Source organism: Agaricus bisporus (genome assembly GCF_000300575.1).
Source record: "Agaricus bisporus var. bisporus H97 unplaced genomic scaffold AGABI2scaffold_2, whole genome shotgun sequence".
NCBI lineage: Eukaryota > Fungi > Basidiomycota > Agaricomycetes > Agaricales > Agaricaceae > Agaricus > Agaricus bisporus.
Window position 1 is genome coordinate 2,710,352 of NW_006267355.1, and position 22,009 is coordinate 2,732,360.

General features: G+C 45.8%; 9 protein-coding genes across 9 annotated transcripts; 4 read left to right on the plus strand and 5 right to left on the minus strand.

Annotated features, from left to right (window-relative positions):
• Nucleotides 1–1,147: 1,147 nt before the first annotated feature.
• AGABI2DRAFT_141459 (hypothetical protein) lies at nt 1,148–1,675 on the minus strand (the record flags this gene model as incomplete). Its single annotated transcript, XM_006458624.1, has 1 exon — nt 1,148–1,675. The coding sequence occupies one exon, from the start codon at nt 1,673–1,675 to the stop codon at nt 1,148–1,150; it is 528 nt and encodes a 175-aa protein (XP_006458687.1).
• Nucleotides 1,676–2,148: 473 nt separating this feature from the next.
• On the minus strand, nt 2,149–2,532 carry AGABI2DRAFT_63901 (hypothetical protein; the record flags this gene model as incomplete). The annotated part of the gene is made up of 1 exon (XM_006458625.1): nt 2,149–2,532. One exon carries the CDS (start codon nt 2,530–2,532, stop codon nt 2,149–2,151), a length of 384 nt encoding a protein of 127 aa, XP_006458688.1.
• Nucleotides 2,533–7,383: 4,851 nt separating this feature from the next.
• On the plus strand, nt 7,384–10,413 carry AGABI2DRAFT_115720 (hypothetical protein; the record flags this gene model as incomplete). The annotated part of the gene is made up of 7 exons (XM_006458626.1): nt 7,384–8,020; nt 8,077–8,246; nt 8,310–8,615; nt 8,669–9,185; nt 9,244–9,527; nt 9,581–9,637; nt 9,694–10,413. The coding sequence occupies 7 exons, from the start codon at nt 7,384–7,386 to the stop codon at nt 10,411–10,413; spliced, it is 2,691 nt and encodes an 896-aa protein (XP_006458689.1).
• A 628-nt stretch (nt 10,414–11,041) lies between these two features.
• On the minus strand, nt 11,042–12,407 carry AGABI2DRAFT_63644 (hypothetical protein; the record flags this gene model as incomplete). Its single annotated transcript, XM_006458627.1, has 6 exons — nt 11,042–11,317; nt 11,367–11,439; nt 11,490–11,582; nt 11,633–11,767; nt 11,822–12,012; nt 12,063–12,407. The coding sequence occupies 6 exons, from the start codon at nt 12,405–12,407 to the stop codon at nt 11,042–11,044; spliced, it is 1,113 nt and encodes a 370-aa protein (XP_006458690.1).
• A 1,652-nt stretch (nt 12,408–14,059) lies between these two features.
• On the plus strand, nt 14,060–16,185 carry AGABI2DRAFT_183661 (hypothetical protein; the record flags this gene model as incomplete). The annotated part of the gene is made up of 12 exons (XM_006458628.1): nt 14,060–14,123; nt 14,176–14,290; nt 14,351–14,382; nt 14,438–14,557; nt 14,611–14,623; nt 14,682–14,765; nt 14,813–15,183; nt 15,243–15,291; nt 15,349–15,640; nt 15,696–15,778; nt 15,834–15,936; nt 15,991–16,185. 12 exons carry the CDS (start codon nt 14,060–14,062, stop codon nt 16,183–16,185), a joined length of 1,521 nt encoding a protein of 506 aa, XP_006458691.1.
• A 231-nt stretch (nt 16,186–16,416) lies between these two features.
• AGABI2DRAFT_200508 (hypothetical protein) lies at nt 16,417–17,039 on the plus strand (the record flags this gene model as incomplete). The annotated part of the gene is made up of 3 exons (XM_006458629.1): nt 16,417–16,504; nt 16,565–16,809; nt 16,864–17,039. Coding segments are annotated over exons 1-3 (489 nt in total), but the record flags the coding sequence as incomplete, so codon positions are not given.
• Nucleotides 17,040–17,064: 25 nt separating this feature from the next.
• Nucleotides 17,065–17,588, minus strand: AGABI2DRAFT_190911 (hypothetical protein). Its single transcript, XM_006458630.1, has one exon. It carries the CDS (start codon nt 17,583–17,585, stop codon nt 17,262–17,264), a length of 324 nt encoding a protein of 107 aa, XP_006458693.1. The 5' UTR covers nt 17,586–17,588; the 3' UTR covers nt 17,065–17,261.
• Nucleotides 17,589–18,548: 960 nt separating this feature from the next.
• On the plus strand, nt 18,549–20,177 carry AGABI2DRAFT_115724 (hypothetical protein; the record flags this gene model as incomplete). Its single annotated transcript, XM_006458631.1, has 12 exons — nt 18,549–18,590; nt 18,639–18,743; nt 18,802–18,918; nt 18,967–19,002; nt 19,055–19,101; nt 19,155–19,280; nt 19,345–19,502; nt 19,558–19,649; nt 19,718–19,731; nt 19,785–19,959; nt 20,018–20,048; nt 20,104–20,177. The coding sequence occupies 12 exons, from the start codon at nt 18,549–18,551 to the stop codon at nt 20,175–20,177; spliced, it is 1,017 nt and encodes a 338-aa protein (XP_006458694.1).
• Nucleotides 20,178–20,905: 728 nt separating this feature from the next.
• On the minus strand, nt 20,906–21,976 carry AGABI2DRAFT_217472 (hypothetical protein). The gene is made up of 6 exons (XM_006458632.1): nt 21,863–21,976; nt 21,623–21,813; nt 21,436–21,570; nt 21,285–21,377; nt 21,154–21,226; nt 20,906–21,097 (listed from the first exon to the last, which is right to left on the minus strand). Exons 1-6 carry the CDS (start codon nt 21,935–21,937, stop codon nt 20,915–20,917), a joined length of 750 nt encoding a protein of 249 aa, XP_006458695.1. The 5' UTR covers nt 21,938–21,976; the 3' UTR covers nt 20,906–20,914.
• Nucleotides 21,977–22,009: the final 33 nt, after the last annotated feature.

Sequence of the window (22,009 nt, forward strand, 5' to 3'; positions counted from 1 at the left end):
AATTTGCCAGTCCCAAGAATTTTTGCACGTCTTTCACGCATTTTGGGGTTGGCCATTCTACTACGTCCTTCACTTTTCTTTCCTCCATCTTAATTCCGTTCCTTCCTATTATACACCCCAAAAACCCCATCTCGCTTCGTTTCCATTCACATTTTTCCGGTTTTGCGAATAAGTCATTGTCCATCAACCTCTGCAACACTTCTTCCACCACCTTGTCGTGCTCTTCTTCATCGTCTGTTCCTATCAAAATATCGTCAATAAATACAGCCACTTTTCCAGTATTTACTAAGTCCCTAAAAAGTTCGTTCATCATAGTTTGAAAAGTAGCAGGCGAATTTGTAAGTCCAAAAAACATAACAGTGGGTTCAAAAGCACCCATGAAAGTAGTAAAAGCTGCCTTCCACTCATCTCCTTCTTTTATCCTAATGTTATTATAACCCCAACGTAAATCTATCTTAGAAAATAATCGTTTGCTACCCATAGTGTCTATAAGTTCGGAAATTAAAGGTAAAGGGTAATTGTTCTTAATTGTCCAATCGTTCAAAAATCGATAATCCTGTACCATCCTCTTTTTCCCATCCTTCTTTGGCACAAAAAATACTGGTGAAGTCTGCGGAGATTTTGAAGGTCTAATATACCCTTTTCGTAGTTGATCTTTGACAAACGCTTGGACCTCTTCTCTCTCGTTTGGTGATAATGGGTATATTTTTCCTTTTTTGGGTTTGAAATCCTCCTTTAGCTCGATAGCATGATCCCATGGTTTCCTAGTGGGCATCCTTTCCGATTCCTTCTGTTTGAATACCTTAAGGAATTTGTGGAACCGTTTGGGTACAAGTTGGTCCACTGAGTCTATGCTTCGAATCTCTTCTTCTTCCGGCATTTCCTCTGTCATTCCCCTTACCCACGTCTCTAGTTGTCCTTCTTCCTCTCTACTCCTATTTTTTCTTTGGGCGCTTATTCGTTTAGGACGTACCTGTTCAGCCCCCGCTTGTCCCGCGGTGGCTGTCTTGCTGTTGTCTTCTTCTTGACGTTCTGCCTTATCCCCATTTAATTGGTCAGCCACGTCACCGGGTGATTGCGCCCACCCCTCAGCTTTCTCTTTGGGTTGTTGCGCCAACCCCTCAGCTCCACTATTAGCACGCCTGTTTCATGCCAATTCCCTAGCAAACGCTGCTTCTACTCCCAGGGCGATTCCTTCGATGATATTTTTGGGAGTGGTGAATCTCCCTACTGCCCTGTTCACCCGTTCGAATCTGTCTTCTTCATCTCGTATCTCTTCTTGTTCCTTTTCGTATGCTTCTATTTTGGCCATAGTTGGCCCTTCCTCTTCGTCATCACTTCCTTCGTATGGCATTCCAAACTCATCCAAGGCGATTTCCTCTCTTGCTGGGCATTTGTGTTTGCTCAACAAGTGTTCCGATGTTTGGGTTCCACACTCTTTGCATCTATACTGCAACACCGTTCCCCAATTGGATTTCTTTGGGAAGGAAACTAATTTCCAACCTGCATATTGCTTGTGTGACATGTCAGGTTTTTCCCTTTTTTCTTCCTCTCGCGCTTCCTTCATCAACTGCCTAGTCGATTTCTTCGGCTCTTCTACCTTTCGTATTTCCTCCTGTTTTTCTTTGGCTTTTCCTTTATCTTTGTACCCACACCCGTCTGGGCACCTGGTCATCTTTACCTCTCCTTTCTCCCAATCAATTTCCGGATTATGCATTTGTAGCCAGGGCATTCCTAATATGACTTTATTTTTTCCTAAGCCACATATTTCAAAGTGTACTCTTTCTTTATGGCCTTTGTAGTACACATTTGCAACCACTCGATGAGTCACTGCCCCAGATGCGTTGATTGTTCCATCGACATTTTTAACCGGAATTGGTCTTTCTAATGGTTCCAACTTGAACCCTTCCTCTTCTGCGAACACCTTATCCATAAACATCCCCGTCGCTCCACTGTCCAACAACGCCTGTACTCCTACTCCATCATGTGTGTCCAATTTCTCCACTCCCACGTTCAGCTTAATTTCCCTTAAAGGTCGTATTGTCCTTACAAGGAAACTCTCCTCTTGTACCGTATCACAAACATTGATTTCGTTATATAGTACATCAAATTTGTTGTAGGAAGTCAAACGAGGAGACTTTGCTTCCTTTACTCTTTTAAATTCTTCTGCTCCTCCTCGAACATCCTCTTCCAGTAGTCCCGCTGCTCGTCCACATCTAACGTTTGTACATCTCGAGCCGGAGCCTTGCTCCAACAATTCTTCGCCATATGTCCTAACTTCCCACACTTGTAACACTTGATAGGACCTCGACTGGGTCCTGCGGCTGTGTCAACATCCATCGCGTTGGGATCTCGACGTTGAGGCTGGGGCCTCACGAAAGTGTTGTTTGGGGTATGGGTTCGTATTTGGGGCTTCGTTTGCCCCCGTCGGTAGTATTCTTCCTCTGCTTTAGCTTGCCTCCACTGCCTATCCAACTTCATACTCCTCTCGTACCAACTTCTGATAGTAGTTGGTGGGTTTTCCGCCTCCATCAACGCTTTCCTGATTCTTCCTGACAAACTTCTCTTAAATTCTTCGATGAGGGCTCGTCCCTCATATCCACTGTCCCGAGCGATTCTCTTGAACTCCTGCACATGTTCTTCCGCACTCTTGTTACCTTGCTCAATTAATCTTAACTTCCCTACCGCCGTACTCTCCTCGTCTGCATCTCCAAAATTGTTACGGAGACTATCAAAAAGCTCCTCCGTGTGGGCCGGAGCTTCTTCTTCATTGTTCTCGATCATCTCCATAATATTTTCTTTCCACGACTCCGCCGCTCCTCCTTGTACGTATGACAGTATCCACGTAATCTGATCTCCTTGCAATCTCCCCGTCATCTTCAAACTTAAATAGATCTTACATGCGGTAATGAAACCGCTCAACTCCCTTCCATCTCCTGAAAATATCTTTGGTTTTGCCACATCGATTTGTGGCGGTGCTTGTTGGACGATGGGGATTTCCCCGTCGTCTCCAGGTGGACCCTGCGGTCCTGGCGGTCCCTGAATCGGGTTGTTCTGCAGCTGGGCGAGTTGCTGCTGCAGTTGAGCGATGAGGGCGGCTTGGGCGGACACTTGGTCCATGATTTGTTGTGCTGAAGCCATGTCTGGCTCGTTGTAGTCGGGGGGAGGTGGTTGATATAAGGGTAGGGGGGAAACGGATGGTTCTCGTTGTTCTGGCTCGGATTCCTCTGATTGGGATTCCAAGACGTATTCTTCTTCTTCCTCGGAGTCGGAAGAAGGTACTCGAAAAGTTCCGGGCGGTGTTCGATGAGAAATTTTGACGAAGGTGAGGGAGGTCTTTTCCTGTCACCTGATACGTATCCACCAATCCAATGAAGCCAATAGCCTGCTTCACTTGGATGTGTACACGAAAAGAAAAAAGGTTTTGTATTCAAGAAAGGCCGCTTTGGCCGAAGGGATAGACTAAGTTTAGGAGTATGTACGGGAACGGATTCCCACGCTAATCTAGAGAGTCACCTAAGGTGGGTCTCTCACTCCTCTGCGTGTACCAGCTGACAATGCAGCCGCAGCACGAGGTTGATATGAAAAAAGTACAAGTATATAAACAGCACCTCACGTGGTGAACGTCTCGTGTTTAGCTAAGGCACGTGACACGCCTTAACCTCAACGGGGTACGTTGTGACTGTACCCGATCACCCCTTAAGCCTAGGGACCGGCTATAAGTGTGGCGGCCGCGACGGCGCGCAGAGAGTAGAGGATGCTGAGAGAGTAAAAGATAGGGAGGGCACTGTGCTGTGCGATCCCCGGAGGCGTCGAGTTCTACTGTTAGGGCGACTGTGACTGTGATGTCACAGGTCACACCTGAACTTAAGAACAATAGAGGAGAGTGACAAAAGTTATATTAGGCGTGAACCTAAGAGAACTCGACGGAGTTTTCTACAAGTTTCTACCTACTTTATATACCTAGACTACGGTGCACAGACCAGCTACCCTAGGTAATTATTTTTATACTGACATGAGAAAAGAAGCTATGTATGAGAAATAAAACTAATTATACATCTGACATAAGAATGGAAGCGTTTGACATGAGAAGAGAAGAGTGGAGTAAGAAGAAAGTAAACAGGAACAACTTTGATCATAAAAACGTCAACAGTACCAAACAAACCATAAAAGTGTCCACAAGTACAAACTACTCCCAAACAGGTAGTCCGTTCACACAAACCAACGCCTCCCGAAGTAATTCCCCAACATCGCATCGCAGGGGCATAGCACAAAGAATCCGGCTATTGCCCATTGCCGTGGTCCCCAGTATCCCCATCTCTGTATTACCCACGCTTTCTGTTCCCCATAGTCCCACATTGCTAAGCATACTCTCCCACACCGTCTGCACCGATGATCCGATAGGTTCCAACCTACCGGTCTTTCCTCTCTTCCTATAGCCGCCGCCCTTCTCCTCCATTGTACTTGCTCCGCATGATTCGTAGGTAAGAAAGATAAGATTAGATCAACGAGTTCAATTGGTAGATCTGTAGCTTGCGCCATTTTAGCAGTATGCCGATAGTTTAGCCTCCGTCGAACTGTAGCAGCAGAGGGAAATTATTATGTAATAAAAAGTGTAACAGATGTGACAGCGTGACGCCGTGACATTCTGGCAAAGTTCTAACATTGGAGGCCTGGACGTTGTTCATTGTCGCCATGAAGCGAAGGGATTCTGTAGAACCGACTCACCTTGAGGATATTTATATGAATTCTGGACGCCCTAAAAGGATGTCTTGACCTGCTTGATATTATCAGACAATAACATAAGAGATTGAGAGCAGCAACACGCGTACTACCACGAGTTGTGAGTCCACAGAAGCGTTGGCACTGGTAGTCAATCAGAAGAACAGAACATTCCCACGTCACAGCAAACGACACTTATGGCATGGTGCCAGAGAGAGGAACAGAATCCGTCACAGTGGGTGCGATGAGAGAACTCCGAAATTTTACCCATCAGAAAATTGCGTACAAATTTCAAGAACCATTGAAATCTCGATAGAGCCTGATAGAGCTCAGCGCAGTCTTAATAGGAAAGATAAAAAGGACAATTGGCTTCAATCAAAGTACACGATGATGATCAATTGCCATCCTCACTACCAGTGGAAAATTAGAAACCTGACTCGACGCCTCTGATTATCAGTTATCGATTGTTCAACTCCTTTACTTACTCAGGTATCGAACCATTGATTGAACCATTGAGTCCGCCTTTGCTGACCGGGTACCCACAATAACCTCAATACTTAGTCTCTTCGGATAAGAATATACTATGAAACTGCCCGTGTGTTTGCGCTGTTAAGCATTTGCGAAACATTCCTGTGTAGAGGACGAGGAACGTAATTCCTGGAAACATCGCCCTGCCTGATTCGAATATTCAGTCTTGATTTCTGGAAGCAGTCTGAGAACGATGATTTTCATAGCCCGATAATCATCTGTAAGATATTTACAATCAAGATGTGTTAACTTCGGGATGTAGCAGCTGACCACTGGCTTGAAACTAGTTCTGTGACAGCGCAAGAATGCTCATCACAGCTGAATAGAGAAAGTAACCATGGTCTCGGGGATAATGACCCGAGAGGCGCATGCGGTAGTTGTTTAGGGACAAAAACATCCGTGCCCTTGAAATGCAAGCGACAAGGAAAGAACAGCTAAAGAAGGGAAAGCTTGCCCAGTGTGAGACCACGAGGTCACCACACGGTCGTTGTTCCACATTCGCTGGCAGATTCCGTACTACAGAAGAGAAACTTGTTAACACCTCGGATGATTGGCATAACGATAATTTATTAATCCCGAAATGATCAAGGTACATTAGTAGTCTCTGCCATATTTAGTAAACACGCTTGGAAAGTAATGAGTAGTACGGCGGATAATTTAAACTGGACTCGATTTGGTACGGTACAGCCATGTACAACATACAACATATGCTCATTCTGAATCAGGAGTAAAATTAGATGTTCGTGATTAAAAAGAGAAACAAACAATAGCAAACAATTGAGCGTCTCGGTACTTTTTTTTGGATTGACCAAAAAAGGTTAAAGTAGAAGTTGATTGTTGATCGATCATGATCGATTGATCATCAATCATCAGAGAAGTCTCGCCGTGCTCGTACATAACCGCGGTGGGAACGCTACAGAATAGCATATCTTCCCTGGATGTTGAGCCGCTGGAAGATGTGATGGTCATTATCATAAACGGTTTGACAAATACCACAAAATACTCGGTCTTTTTTGTCACGACACCTTGTCCTGCTCCGCCGATACCGAATGGGCACTAGGGTCCAGGGCATGATGGGCATCTAAGTATCTGCCATTGGGCATGGCTGTATCATACCTAATCGAGTCTGAGTTTATGCCGCCATACTTATGACTTTCGAAATGTGCTTGAGTATGATATGGAGACTCAGTGGAGACTATACATATTAGTACTTAAATCTCGGAATTATCATGATGCCAATGATTCGATGTGCTGACAATTATCTCTGTTGGCGGAATCTGTAAATGTCGAACAATGGCCGGTGTGTGGCGGCCTCATGCCAGTGATAATTGTACACTAAGCAAGCTTTCCCTTCTTTAGCTTCTGCTTCCTTGCTGCTTTGTTTTCCGACAAGGGCACCGGGCGTTTTTGTCCCTAAACGATTACCATATGCATCTCTCGGGTATTTGTCCCCTAAACACGATTACTTTCTTAATTCAGCCACATTGAGTACTTGAAGCGGTGTGGAATTTTGATTCAGAGTATCTCGCCTGATAGTTCTTGCGCTGTCGTAAGTAGAACTGGTTCAATTCATGGCCAGCTGCTGTACCCCGTCGGTCAACCAATCTTGATTATGATTATCATACGATGATTGTCCGGGAAATGGAATTCTTCTTCCACGAAAAAAAAGCGTCTTCGCTGGTCGAACATGTTTACCTCTGTTGTTCAAGAGCCAATTCGAGTATCTTTTTCATTTGTCACGTCGTCTAGTTTTGCTCCGCCGTCTCAGAAGAGGCATTTATGATTTATTGCTTGGCCGTATTCCTCTGATTCACGACCAATTGAACTTGACTTAATTTCATAACCTTTGAAGCCTACTTTGGTAGGCCATGGAGCGATGAATAGATTTTCGAAGTTCTCTCATGATGATGACTCGGGTCGTTGATCACGCCCGTGATGCATTTTGTTCAAATCTATAGCCAAGTGTCTATAGCACTATGCCATATATAACTATATGCCATAACCTAGAAATAGCCATGGCAACTGTCGACAGCCGAATAGTTACACCAATATATATATATGCCATATATAACCATTTTCCGGAGACGTGGGAATGTTCTGCTTCTCCGACACATAGACGGATATCGGGTCGAAATGACCCATAGCATTCAACAGGTTCGTATGAGGGCGCAACTTGACCGTGCAACGTTCCTCAATGCATATTTTGCCTATCCGGAGTCTTCACAGCAGTTGCAGCCCCTGTCATCTCCGCTTCAGTCGACCCAATCTCGACTTATACCTGAGTCGTCTCCACCTCAGCCCTCTACGCCCTGGTCTACTCAATCTCACCCGTCTCATTCTCAATCTTCTAAACTTAAATCCCCTCCACGTCAATTGCTTCCAATTCGATCCCAGTTCGTCGATCATACCACGGCGCTTCCCCTCCCTCGGCATATATTGAATCGCTTCATCCAAGACAGAAAGTATCGAGAAAATGCTTGGGTCGGTCTTCCGAAGGATCAGGACTCAAAGATGATGGGAGAAGACGCATACAAGTTCCTTTTGGAGGTTTTTACAAGAATTGCATCCCTTACCGCGGAATACTACCGTAATATTGAAAAAATTCCCGGGAAGTGGATGGACACGAACAAAATATCCCTTCGGTCGTGGTCTAACAACAGAGTCCTGGAAGACCCGAGGCCAGACTTCATATTTGCTCATGACGGCGAGACTGTCGCCGACGAGGTTCGATTCATTCCGCTTCTTATACGAATTGAAGATCAACCGGTTGGTAGGTATGCTGGTCACGAGTTTTTGCCATGTTGGAAATAAAAAACCAACGTGTAGAGTCGGAGGTCACTGGCGCACAGTTGGGCACTTATGTGAGCCACATCTTCGCCGAGCAAGTAGACCGATTGTTTGTAAATGCTCTCAAAATGAAAGGTTGTGAGTTGCAGGTATACCGGTTCGACCGCAGCGGTGTCATTTGCATGCAGGACAAGATTAACATTCACGAGGTCCGTTCTATTAAACTCTATCCTCAGTATCAGTATCTCATCGTCTTTGTAAAACCCTTTTAGTCTCCGGAAGATTTTATACGAGTAATCGCGAGTTTTTCATACCTTTCCCCGGCTGACCTCGGGTGGGATTCAACCTGCACGGTCTGGAATAGCGCAACGAATTCTCCTCAAGCCTCGTACAAGTTGTCCCAAATCGCCTTCCGGGAATGCGGCGTCTACGATATCCCATGGGTTCTCGAGGTAGCCAACGAAAGATTTGTGGCAATAGGGGCGGTCAACCCCAAAAGGGAGTTTTCGATTTTGGGAAGGGCCACATTCGTTGTCCGCGCCGTCACGCTTGCAGATTGGAAAAATAATAACGCGAAGGTTCTTCCGTTTCCCACCGGGAATTTGACAAACTGCTGATTTCGCTTCTTCAGGCTAAAGTCTACATTCTCAAACAGTACTGGCAACGACTTCCAAGGGTGCAATCCGACCCAAAGATCGTAGAATTGCGAAATTCTGACAAGCAAACTCCGGATCAAAGTGACAGGGACGGACTCGCTCAGCAGATTGGTTTGGAGGTTGATAAGAAACCATTTGAGGAGACTGTTATGGAGAGAGCAGGGAGGATGGATCGCCTCAGGAAGTCATGGTTAGTAGAAATGAATGGGAGGTCCGTGACAACTTTCGATACGATCCGAAAGAATCATGCCACAGAACCCTCACTGGGACGAGAAGATACGCCAGAAAGACTGGGCGCAAATGACATGGAATTCACACGTTCTTCTTCAGCTACTACTCCAACTACCCTGGATACACTACAGAATGATCTCGCTCATTCTGCCTTGGTCTCGAGGTCACTAGTCCGTCTGGTTTTTGACCGACCGGGATGGCCGATTGAACGGTTCATGTCTAAGCGCGAACTTTTACTGGCAGTGAGGATGATTGTTGAAGGTACTGTATTTCACGATATCTAATCTGTCCCCGCGTGCTGACTCTGCGTTTCGGATAGAACTCGGATCGCTGTACAAGAAAGGTATCATTCATAGAGATGTGAGCCCGGGTAACTTGATAATCTCGGATTCCGGGGGCCATATAATCGACTTCGACCATAGCAAGATTACTTACGAAATTGGTAAGGTAGTAGTTCAACGGAAGGAGAGTGAGGACGTTTTGGAAGTTGCTTCTGCAGTCTTCGGAGATACAGCCAAAGCAGAAGGGTATGTTGGACATTTGAAGACCTTGTGGAATGTCAAAGATCGACCTGCAACTCCCACTGATTTCCGGTGGCCAATGGTAAGAAAGACTGACTCTGATTATTTGTGCTGCTTACTTATAGTTTGATGTAGAAAGCTGGACCTGTGTATTCATTCGGACGTCGTGGACAGGGAGATGGATTCCTCACAGTGCGTCTAGACGTCATGATTATTCTTTTTGTCTTGGCTTATCACAGAACGTCCAGGGAACCTATCAGTACCTGAGTCATCACCTTGAAAGAGCGGACTTTCATCATTGCATTCATGACCTTGATTCGCTTTTTTGGTCCATGAACAGTTTACCGCTGACATTGGAGGGACCTGGGGGGAAGAAACGGCAAAATCCACCTCGCGACATTATCGAAACTTACTATGACGGCGGTCCTCATGAGAAGCTCCAAATGGAATCCAGCTTCTTCGTTGACGGCGATAAATTTAGAGTTATGATGGCAAGGTACTCTGATTATTTCAAGGACCTGATCCCTTTGATGGAGAAATGGTATCGATTCGTCAATCTTGCTTGCCGCTACGAAGGATATGAATACCATCAGCCCCACGAGATCCTCGTCGAAATCATCGACGAAGCTATCGAAAGACTAGGCCCTGAAGCTGAGAAAGGTTATGAAAATGACGCGGAGGAGGAAAAACAGAGACGCAAAAAGGAAAAGGACGACATGGGGAAAGCAATATCGAAACAGATGACAGTAGCCGCTCTATTCAAGGAGACGAAAGCTGGATCAATACTACTCACTAGTGCGACGACTTCTACTGAATCTGTGCCCGCTGTCTGCAATCAGCCACTTGTAATGGCATCACCTGGACCATCGACCCCTCTCGTGAATCGTATCCCTGCTGCCCGAAGCCCTGAGACTGACCGCGTTGTGAAGAGATTGCGAGCTAATCCACCTAGACTAGAATCGACCTAGCCTGGAATTTGTCCTCAGAGTTATGGGCCTGAATTATATCCCACCAGCTATGAATGAAATTAAACGTTCTAATCCTGTAGCCGGCACCCAAACCAATGATGACTGGAAATAATCGTCTGTACGTTTGTACTGGTCTGATACCGAGATACTGTTATGACTCGGGGCTCTAGCTTCGTTGCGAATGATCAAATTCGATTCATGTTCATGATCCAATGGGGGAGTAACTCGATTAATACTGTTTTTCAAACATCCGACTCTGTTTGACCGCAACCCTTGTCCCGAGAAGATGTCTTAAAGAGATATACAGGAATCGACTTGTCCGGTGGGGGCCGGTCGACGTTCAAACAACGATCTTTCCATGGTTAATGAGTAGCTTCAGGTGAGTTGCATCGGAATTGATTGAATGACGTCGCCTTGTGTAGTGACGGGACTATGATCAATCTGATGTTAATATCCACGCGGGAGATGAATGGACAATCATTCGAGTCTGCGTGCCAGTGAGCAACAAACCTGGGATAGGATCCGCTTAGGAGAAGAGGAAAATGCACAAATTGATGGGTTTATTCTGCATGTGAGTTAGGATATACGATGTTAAATATAATTATTACGCGAATATACACCGGCTGCGTCATGTCTCCTCTAACTTGGGAGTAGGTATTGAAATGTCTCCGTCCTCTTCCTTTTTGATTATATTCTCCATTTGCCTTATAGACTCTTGGTCGATTGGCGGGTTCGGATATTTGATGTCTTCCTCTACCTCTAGTTCTACCTTCACCTTCGCTGGCGAATCAAGGACAACAACCTTGCGTTTGGATGATTTGACTACCTTCTGCGCACTTGGACAGAGCCCATTCGTTGAGAGATTACACATATCACAGCGCGGACCGACAGGGAGACAGATCACCTAACAAACATGTGAGCCAGCGGTTGATAATGGATATGACGGTACGAACCTGGCCAAAACCAACAAGCATATGATTAATCTCACGATGAAATTCGGTAGGAAGCCAAGATTGAAGGTTCAGTCTGAATGATTCTTAGGTTTCTTGAAGTAACAAAGACGGAGAACGACGAACCTCGTCTCTTCTGGATTCTTTGTTGGCTTCTGGTGCCACCCTAAGCGATTCGTTATCCTATGTACATGAACGTCGACTCCAATGCCATGGTTTCTGAGAGACAAATTAGAACCCTGCGACAGACGAGTAAGAAAAACACTGACAGATCCCAAGCAACCTGGAGTGCTAAAAAAGCCATCTTTGGACCTACTCCTGGTAAAGAGCAGAGCTCGTCGACTGTTTTGGGGACGTCAGAGTCAAAATCGTCATGAAGCATTTGGGCTGCTCGTTTGATATATCTTCAGTGACGCGAATCAGTGCGATTTTGACATCATATAAGAGGATCAACTCACCCTGTCTTCCGCCTCCAGAATCCGACTTTATTTATGGCCTCGGACATGACAGACTCATCGGCCGCGATGATGGCTTCTACGGACAGTGTTCCGCCAACAGCAGCTCTGAGTTTGGTTACGGCGGCATCGGTGACTTCATCCTTGGTTTGTGACGAGAGCATGAGAGAAACAAGGGTTGCGAATCTTCTATTCTTGGTCAAGTGAGTGACAGCCTTTGTATCATACTTAAGTGAAGACGGACCTTGGGATCGCTCTCCTTGTGCTGCGCTTGATCACAGCCCATTTTGTCGACGGGTGCAGTCATACGCGACCGCATGTCCTTGATTGTATCGTACACTTCTCTCCATTTCTCAGGCGCTGGATGAGGTATAGACAGAGCCTGAGGTATCGGTTTGGGCTTCTTCAGTGACTTTTCCCCCTTGACAACCTTCTTTGGAGACGAGGCATCAGTCCTTTGGCGTTTCCTTGGAGTAGACTCGTCGGTCTCAAGTTCTCGTTTGAGGTCGGGTAGTGCAGAAGGCTCGCCAGCGAGCTCATAAAGCGTGACGTTGGCGTTGAACGCGCTTGGACGCGCCTTGAAGCTCATAGAGCGCGTTGTCCTTGTTATTCTGGACGTGCTGGCCATGGGGATGATTGGATGACGGTCCGTAGGATTTGGAATTCCAGATATTTCCAGATTTCGTTCTAAACTCTATATGTTTGAAACTCCGCTGGTCATTCCAGGATTTTTCTCATCCGTAGACCATTCGTCTCCAAACTTCCAGATATCTTACTGCTAAAAATAAAATGAAGATGACGGAGAGCATTACCACACTGTCTTTCAAGTTACGACTCATATGAGGGGACCCAATTCAATAAGAAAGTAAAGATTGAGCCATTTCACTCGTGATAAGTTCGTATCCTCATCGTTGCATCTCTAAATATTCAAAGGTGCAAACCAGCACTTACAATTATCTACCAAACTGTATATGATGGACTCATGATGAGCACTCCGAGATTCCAATCGAGATTAAATCTCGCACATGACTGATTTTACGGTAGAAAGTGATGTATAATGAGGTAAAATGCAGTCTGTAACAAGTCTGGAAGAGCGAAAAAATCTGGAGAGGGGGGGGGTGCTTCCAGATTTCAGTCTGGAACGACTCTGGAACGACGTCGTTTCAAGATCAGCTGATGGGATGTCCCGATTTAGCAGGCGGCATCAACGGCACACAGCCACATTTCCTTTTTAAAAAATCTGGAATCTGGAAAATAGGAAAAAAAGTCTGCGGATGTTCACCCATTGATGTGGTACTGTAGAGGAATATTACATCATCCACTGCCATCAGTTATTTTCCCAGTGACTTCAACCGCTGCTTGACCGCTGCACTCCCAAAACAACTCCTAAAGGGCGATATACTGATACTCATGACCTTTGACTAGGTTTGATTAATGTGAATGTCTGTCGAAATTTCTCTTACGCACAATCCATTTTGCCTAATTGTTGTTCCAGGTTGGTCGAGATACCGATGGACTGGTGCTTGTTGCGGGAACCATCATTCGCCAGGGAATCTGGCGCTTCTTAACGCCAGCGAGCTCTTGATGCTATAACACGTTTCTTTGCAACCTTCTCCAACTTAAATGACCCACTCTCAAGGCCGACGTGGGAACCTGGAACGATACACGCATTGATTGACAAAATTGAGTGGAACCGGCAATTGATAACTGACATCGAAGTTGCCTTGGAGAAGTCGAATGCTGGCTCGTGGTTCCCACCAAGTGCGTCATCCGACCCAATGAGCTCAGATCTTTGCGCATTATTAGCCCAATGCTACCCCACGGGGCTCCATGATACCGCATGGGGGCCATTGATATCAACCGTTCATTGAATACCAGGAGGCTAGCCGGATTGGACTCATATTCAATTCGCCCTTCGCTATCGGATTGGGGACCGGAGCCGGCATATCCTTCGAAATGCATCCATGTGTCGGGCCGGGTTCTTTCAACGCTGCAGCTTTATCTCGATGATCCATCAATTTCCGGGGAGTATTCACCTACTAATTTTAGAGCAATATATATCAAGCACACGACACCTGTCTTCGGTGGATCTTCTTCCCTAAAATTTGACTCGACCATTTCTCGCCATATATCCTCATGAGCTTGGAAAAACCCGACGTCGATGTTAGTATTGACCATGGAGCGGCCAGCGGAGACAGCATCAAGGCTGGCAAAGTCCAAGGGAAAAAACCCTACTTTGGTATGACCGGGACGCAGCTCAATGTTTGGATTACCATTGCGTGTACGACAGGAATGACTCTCTTCGGTGAGTACTTCCTAGCTTTACAGGCGCTCGTTCTGAAGTGGTGGATCCCAAGGTTATGATCAAGGTGTATTTGGTGGAATCATCGTCACACAAGATTTTCTCGACACCATGGGTAATCCTAATGCGGATCTCCAAGGTACTATCGTATCTTTATACGATATAGGCTGGTAGGTATATCAAGAAATTCGATTCTCTCATTATGAAACTTACGAACCTCTAATACCTAGCTTTTTTGGCGCGATATTGACCATGGTGTTCGGTGCGTACTCCTTCCCTGACACAACCTCACGATTATTGAGCCTGAGCCTGTACAGGTGAACGTTTGGGTAGAAGAAAATCCTTTCTTATCGGTATCACTATCATGTCCATTGGTGCAATCCTCCAGACTTCAGCTTTCTCGGTTGCCCATATGATCGTAGCTAGACTCGTCACTGGTAAGTGTTCATATTGTTACTCCCTCACTTTCTTCTAATTCCTGTTCGCAAAGGCGTCGGTAATGGGTTCGTCCCTAGCGGTTCCTCCAGAGACCATGTGATCTAAAACTATAGCTACTTTTAGCATCAATACGTCCACTTCACCCGTCTGGCAGAGTGAAACGTCGAAGCCATCATGGAGAGGGAAACTTATCGTTCTTGGGCTGATGTTCGTATATCTCGTTCGCTGTCATTCAACCTATTAACTAGTTTCAGCTTGAACATTGCAGGATTCTCGCTAAGCAACTGGGTCACCTATGGCTTCAGTTTCGTTGACGGTAGTCTCTCGTGGAGATTTCCCATCGCATTTCAACTTATCTTTTCAATCATTCTTTTCTTGACCATACCCTGGCTGCCCGAAAGTCCTCGCTGGCTTCTTGCACATGGCTATGACAAGGAAGGTCTTGATGTCGTGGTTGCCTTGGAAGGTGATGGCACGACCGCGGAAGATGAGTATATCTTGACCCAAAGGGATGAGATTGTAGAGGCTGTCAGACTTGAGAAGGAATCTGCGCCGAGCTGGAAGGACTTGTTGAAGGGAAGGACAGGAAACACGGGAATGGTGAAGCGATTGATGCTGGGGGCAGGTCTGTCATGCTATTGTAAATGATAGATACTCGGGTCGATATCTGACGTATCCTATTAGGTACACAGTGGATGCAACAACTTGTAGGAATCAACGTAACAAGCTACTAGTGAGTTGACACTTATAATCGTTTTGCCTCACCACTGACATTGCTTGATTTTCTTAGCTTACCGCTTGTTCTTCAAAACTCTGTCGGGCTCTCTAACACATTATCCCGTCTACTAGCAGCATGCAACTCCGTTTCGTATCTCGTATTCTCTTTCCTCGGTCTGGCCCTCATTGAAAGAGCCGGCCGTCGAAAACTGATGATGTGGGGTGCTGCCGGGCAATGTGTCTGTTACATCTTTATCACTGGTCTACTCTCCAAGACAGGTGATCCTGTCTCGGGCTCGAAATACGGTGCAGGTGCAACTGCATTCTTCTTCTTATATTATGTATTCTTCGGGGTCTGCTGGCAGGTGGATCGATTCCTTATATTTTCTCTAATAAAACGCCTTATTGATCGTCGTCTAGGGTGTCCCTTGGTTATACCCTACAGAGATCAACAGTCTTTCAATGAGGACTAAAGGTGCAGCCTTGGCAACTGCGTCAAATTGGTCAGTTTGGTCGTCTCATCACCGATACCTTACTCTCATTCCCGATTCCTCTTAGGATCTCGAACTATATCGTTGTACAGATCACACCTACCGGCATCGCCAATATCGGTTGGAAATTTTATATCATCTGGGCCGTCTTCAATTTCGCATTTGTCCCTGTAAGTTTCCACTCCGTCTCTGAAATGGTACTTGCAACCTGACAAAAAAATCAGCTTATCTGGATCTTCTATCCCGAAACAACTAACAGACATTTGGAAGATATTGATATCCTCTATCGCGAGAATAGGGGCATGGTTTTCGCATTCAGACATAAAGAGGCAATACAAATTGAAAGACCTGAGAGGTTTATTCGCTTAGATGAAGAACGATTAAAGAAGAGTCACGAGCCACATGCACGACAAGTATGAAAACCTGAAGTGTTTACGCCTTACTACTTGATCGCACTTCTTGTAACTTAGTATAGCAACAAGAAAAACCGGACTTAACAATGTAATTTAGTTCTAAGCAATAGTCGATCTCCTTGTTTCCAGGCTCTCGAGTCGGTGGCCCTTTCACTGTTTATATTTAACTTCATCACATTCACGTGATCATTTCCCGGTGTCGACGTTCGGACGTTCGCGTGTACCAAGCGTGTACCACGACAATATCCATGACCCATGGGCCATCTCCTCTGCATTATCTGCGACAAAGTTGACAAACCAGATGAATTCTTAGCTCAATATTGTGGTGCAATTTTGTCTTTGTGACAAAGTTTTCGGGCTTTACTAAAGGAGAAACTATGGCCAGGACACGCCTTCTGCAAGCACTGCATATCTCAACTCAGCACTTGTCCAAAATGTCGCACCGAATGGGGGTCACGGATTCCCTACCGGATCTTCTTCGATTTTCCGGATGCATCAGTCGTCAGCCGACTCTATAGCCGCCTTGAAAACATGGGCGAAGAGACGCCGCCTGTGGTAGCTGATAAGACAAGTGGCATCATCCGGAAGTTTGTTGAAGACTCAAGTTTAGCTCACGATGCATCTCAGGCTGTACGTCTTCACATGCGTTATTGTTGAATGTGCCTTCAACTATCGGTATTGAAGTCATCTACGCAGGTAGCACTCCTCGAGGCCACAGAACGCCTAGAGAAGCGTGTTATACCCTTATTCTCTGATTTAGAACGCATGCGAAAGGAAAATTCATCACTGCGCGAGCAATCGGCTGCCGATCAATTAGATATACAGTCAAAAGAAGGCCTGTCCGCACAAATTGAAGAAATGTATCACGCAATGGCAGAACAGAACCAAAATATTCTTTCACTTAGCGAAGAACTTGCACACGAGACAAAGAAGAGAAGTTCAGAGGAGAAGGCTAATCATCGTCTTGTTCGTTCAGTCCGGAAAAAACAAGAGGAAATCGATATTAAGGAGCGGGAAATAGAAACCCTTAGATCTGTAGTCGAGGCACGCGACAAGCAGGTTTGCATAATATACCATGTTCGTTATCTGGCTATTGACGTATTTGTTTCGCAGCTGCATTTGCAAAAGCGCAAATCGCGAGAACTGGCCAAACGTTTGAAGACCACTCCGGTAGTGCAGGATGTCGATGACTCCCTCATTGTTGAGCCACCGCTTTCGGTCAGTGACCCCTCCCTTATCACATGAAAAAATTCTCTCATTCGAAGTTCAAAGGATATTGTGAACGATGATACCTTGCAAAGGCCACATAAACCCGAGGCAAACAGCTCCAATCCACCTTTGAACACACTTTTCTCGACCCACAAACGACGGAAAACCGAAACATGATTATGATCGCCACACACCATCGCATACCCTACCCCATCGCATACCCTGTTAGCTTGTATCTTGTACAGAACCAATTGACAGCTCGAGATCAACCCAAAGGAGCTTGACAAGATGTGATCACTGATCATACGCTTTTGGTAATTCCGTGATTTTAGGGAACCTCTCGCCGCTTGAAGTTGACTCTCCTTATTCCGTTCTATATATAGCAAGGACGAGACGAAAAATACCCCAGACTTTGTTCTCTGTTAGCGAGTGTTGTCCTCTGGACAAGTCTTCGACTGTGGCATGGTGATCATGGATTATCCAAAGAGGTGATCTTCTCGGACCATCGGGAGCGGTCCTCCTCACTGTAGGTGGTGCAGGTAGTGCTTGAGGGTCAAATTCTGCACTGGCATTTCCGCCTGGATGATAAAGCACTGAGGGTTTGCAGACACATGTTTTACAAAAATTACTCCCGCCAAGCTACGCGCCATATTATATCATTATATCCGAACGATAATCGAAGAGTTGCCGTACAGTGCTCCCGATCAGTGAGCCACCCGGATTTTCAACCGTAGGGAAGATTGAGCGGTGCCGATTTTACGAGACTCGATTCATGTAATCCAATTAGATATGAAAGTTAAAGGATGACGGTGATGGGCGGGTAAGCAAATTATTACTCATGATCATACTGTTAGCCATCGACTCAGTCATCAAGTGCACTTACAATATATGGCGCCGGTAGCCAATAGCAGGGGATATGGTATACCCGATAAGGTCCGATGTATTTCGGATATACAACTACCATGCCGTGGACTGAAAAAGACGCGTCATCATGCATGATCATGATCAGTTGACACATGCTTACCCACCGTGTTACTGACTGGTAAACGAACTATCTTGGTTGTAACTGGTACTACTCAGTCATTTACTCGTCGCCAATCACCAAATTATTATAAGATACTGTGGAAGCAGAACGAATTGCTAGAACTCATCCCCAAACCATGAGTTTGCCTCAGCAAAAGAGTGCCTTGAATATCGTCATGGTAGGCTCACATTTATGGCGATTTCCTTCGAGTTGATTATTATAACAGGGCGCCATGACCTTTGGTGCACCTGGGAAAGGAGGTGCTAGAGTTCATGATATCGAAAAGGTCGAAGCAATCTTGGAGGTTTTCAAATCTCATGGGCATACGGAGGTGAGTCCTTGACGCGTAGGACAACCGTAGGATGCGCTTTAGTCTGACACTGCCACAGATTGATTCTGCGAGAACTTATGCTGGTGGGACCAGCGAAGAGTATCTTGGCAAGATTGATCTTGAAAGCAAGGGGTTCAAGATTGAAACAAAGCTCTACCCGCAGCCGCGAGACGTGGTATGTTCAAGTCCTGATTAACAAAAACTGGGGTGCCAATGAAGCTAGACTGGAATGGATTCTGACATTCACCATTCGCCAGAAGTAAGGCGATTACGTTTGACAATATGTCAGTACTAATGCTGTGCTCTTGTAGGGTCTTAGGATTCACTTGATGAAATCTTTGCAAGCATTGAATGTCAAGTGCGTATACCCAAACCCTCCCGGCATGTCAGCATCCCAACTCAGTACTTCAGGTCACTCGAAATGTGGTACCTTCACGCACCAGACCGCACTGTTCCTTACGAAGTCACCATGAAAGCTGTCAACGACCTGTACAAAGAAGGCTATTTCAAACGTTTTGGCATAAGCAACTATGCCGCGTGAGCTCTTTCTATCTCCGCCGTCAAAGAGATACTTGTTCAGCCTGCTTTTCCCCACCTGCAGTTGGGAAGTCGCCGAGATCGTACAAATATGCAAAGCAAATGGTTACATCCAACCAACTGCATACCAAGGCATATACAACGCAGTTCATCGTGCTGTTGAACCAGAACTTTTCCCCTGTCTGCGAAAATATGGTATCAGCTTCTATGAATTCAACCCATGTCGGTTCATTTTCTCACCATCACCGGACTGAAGTCGACTCAATTCGTTATCTAGTGGGAGGGGGCTTCTTCACAGGCAGGTATACCTCGATGAATACCACTAGTGAAGCCGGATCCCGATTTGACCCAGAACAACGTCAGGGCAAGGTAAGAAATCAAACTGAAATTCGCCTGTCTGAGATTAATATAAATATCTGGTGGATTGAAACGAACAGCTTTACCGTAAAAGGTCAATTGAGATACATACTTCGTTCAGAAGAGCCTATCTGACATCTTTAAAAGATATTGGAACGACCATTACTTCAGAGTGGTGAACGAAATCCAGGCCGTGGCCGATAAACATGGGCTCACTATGGCTGAAATCGCCCTTCGTTGGATCTCTCATCACAGTTTCCTGAAACGCGAATATGGAGACTCTGTTCTCATCGGTGCCTCCAGCGTTGGGCACATCAAGCAGGTGACTGGTTTATGGTTTGAGTGTCTGTGGCTCGACTGACCTAGCCCTTTCACTTCAGAACTTGATTGACCTCGAGAAGGGGCCGTTGCGTAAGTGATTCATTCGCCATTTGATCCCATCCGTCTGATCAGGTTTATCTGTTAGCGGAGGAGGTCCTCCAAGCATTAGACGCCGCGTGGGTGGAAGTTCAACCCCACGCATCGAAATATTTCTCCTAGGGACCGTGTATTGTTACTACTCCGAGCGCAATTTAGCCGTTGGTTTTTGAGCTTCTGCACTCCTACCGTTTGGACCGTCATCGATTCATCACTGACTCACTATGGTGCACCACATTCGCGACAGTATTGCGTTACTCACTCATAATCCGCGCACATTTTTATATCTTTAAATGGCGTTTACTTTTGAGATCGGAGTAATTGTTGGGATTGGTACCCGGGCGGAGTTCGGATCAGCTCCTATGAGACGTCCGGAAGCTACCAGTGAGTTTGTTGTTATCTCGCCGGCCTCAGTGATTGATCAAGCAAAGACTAGCTCAGTGGGCAACTACATTACACCGACCTCAAGGTCAACAGTCAGAAAATATAGAGACACATCGAAGACCCGAAAAACGTTTACATTTTCACCATTACTCATGTTTGATTGATACTTCATCCTCGGCGACCACTTTGAATGCAAGAATGGATTGCTGCAGGACATGTTTGCCCGATCTGCTTTTGTGGCAAAGATGTCTTAGAAGGACAATCCAGACTACCTCAGTGAAAAGTAAATGCCAAAAAAATCGGATAGTCAAAATGTTCGGGGTAGGCTCATACACAACCACCTTTGCGGAGTCCTGGAGCACATTTATCCACTTGATCCGCGATTCTTAGGCTGACACTATGATGTAGGCCGACATAAACAATTAATCGTTGCAGGTCAAAGGTGTAAAACATGGACAAGATAGAAGAGGGGTGTCTTAAACAGGACTATGCAGGGCTCCCTCGTCGATTTCTATGTTCAATTTTGGTGACGATTCTGGGCTCAGGTGAACGGTGCCCTCGGAATCGGTGGCCTTGAAGGCCATCCGAGCGTTAGGGCATAACCCTCTTGCTGAAAGCTTGCACGTGTCACAATGAGGCTTTGTTGGTAGACAGATCACCTAGGATAACACCTCGGCTTTAAGGTCAAGATTTAAGATGAAGGCAATTTGCCCACCTGCCCGAAACCAACCAAAAGTCCATTGATTTCTCGATGAAACTCAGCAGGAAGCCACGACTGCAAGCTGAGCCTACGAAAGCCAATCATCATTTTGAATTTAAGGGGGAGTCCTAGAATATGTAAGTCACCTCGTTTCCTCCGCACTCTTTGTCGGCTTGTTGTGCCATCCTAAGAGATTGGTTATACGGTGGACGTGAGAGTCTACTCCAATGCCGGTATTTCTATCAAGAATAACGCAAGTTGCAGTGGGACAAAAATAATGGAAAATACCGCACTTACATATCCCAAGCCACATGAAGTGCCAAAATAGCCATTTTAGGGCCCACCCCTGGCAACGAGCAAAGTTCTTTAACCGTCTTTGGGACATCCGAGTCGAAATCATGTAGTAATCTTTGTGCTGTTTGCTTAATATATCTGGAAGAATCAAATTGACGAAGGAAGAAAGGATGAATGAAAGAGAACATACCCGGCCTTCCGCCTCCAGAAGCCTACCTTATTGATGGCTGCTGAAACAGTAGACTCTTCCGCAGAAACAATTGCGTCTATTGACAGCGTTCCACCGACAGCAGCTTTCAGCTTCGTGACTGCAGCATCGGTGATCTCATCTTTAGTCTGAGAAGACAGCATAAGATACACGAGTGTCGTGAATCTGCTGTTCTTCGTCGCGTAAGCAAGAAATTAGCGTCGATAACGATAGACAGCAGACCTTCGGATCGTTTTCTTTGTGTTTCGACTGTTCGCATCCCATAGTGTCTGCAGGCGCCGTAAAATGTGATCTCATCTCCTTGATAGTATCATAAACGGTCCTCCAATCTTCTGGCTGCTGGCCGGGTAATGTAATCACGCCAGCTGC

Excerpts from the sequence above, each read along its gene's own strand:
- AGABI2DRAFT_217472 (XM_006458632.1), bottom strand. The coding sequence starts at position 21,937 with ATGAGATCACATTTTACGGCGCCTGCAGACACTATGGGATGCGAACAG. Across the intron at positions 21,814-21,862 it reads ACAAAGAAAACGATCCGAAG|AACAGCAGATTCACGACACT; the intron begins GTCTGCTGTCTA and ends TACGCGACGAAG. Across the intron at positions 21,227-21,284 it reads AAGAGTGCGGAGGAAACGAG|GCTCAGCTTGCAGTCGTGGC; the intron begins GTGACTTACATA and ends TGGCTTTCGTAG.
- AGABI2DRAFT_190911 (XM_006458630.1), bottom strand. The coding sequence starts at position 17,585 with ATGGTGTGTGGCGATCATAATCATGTTTCGGTTTTCCGTCGTTTGTGG.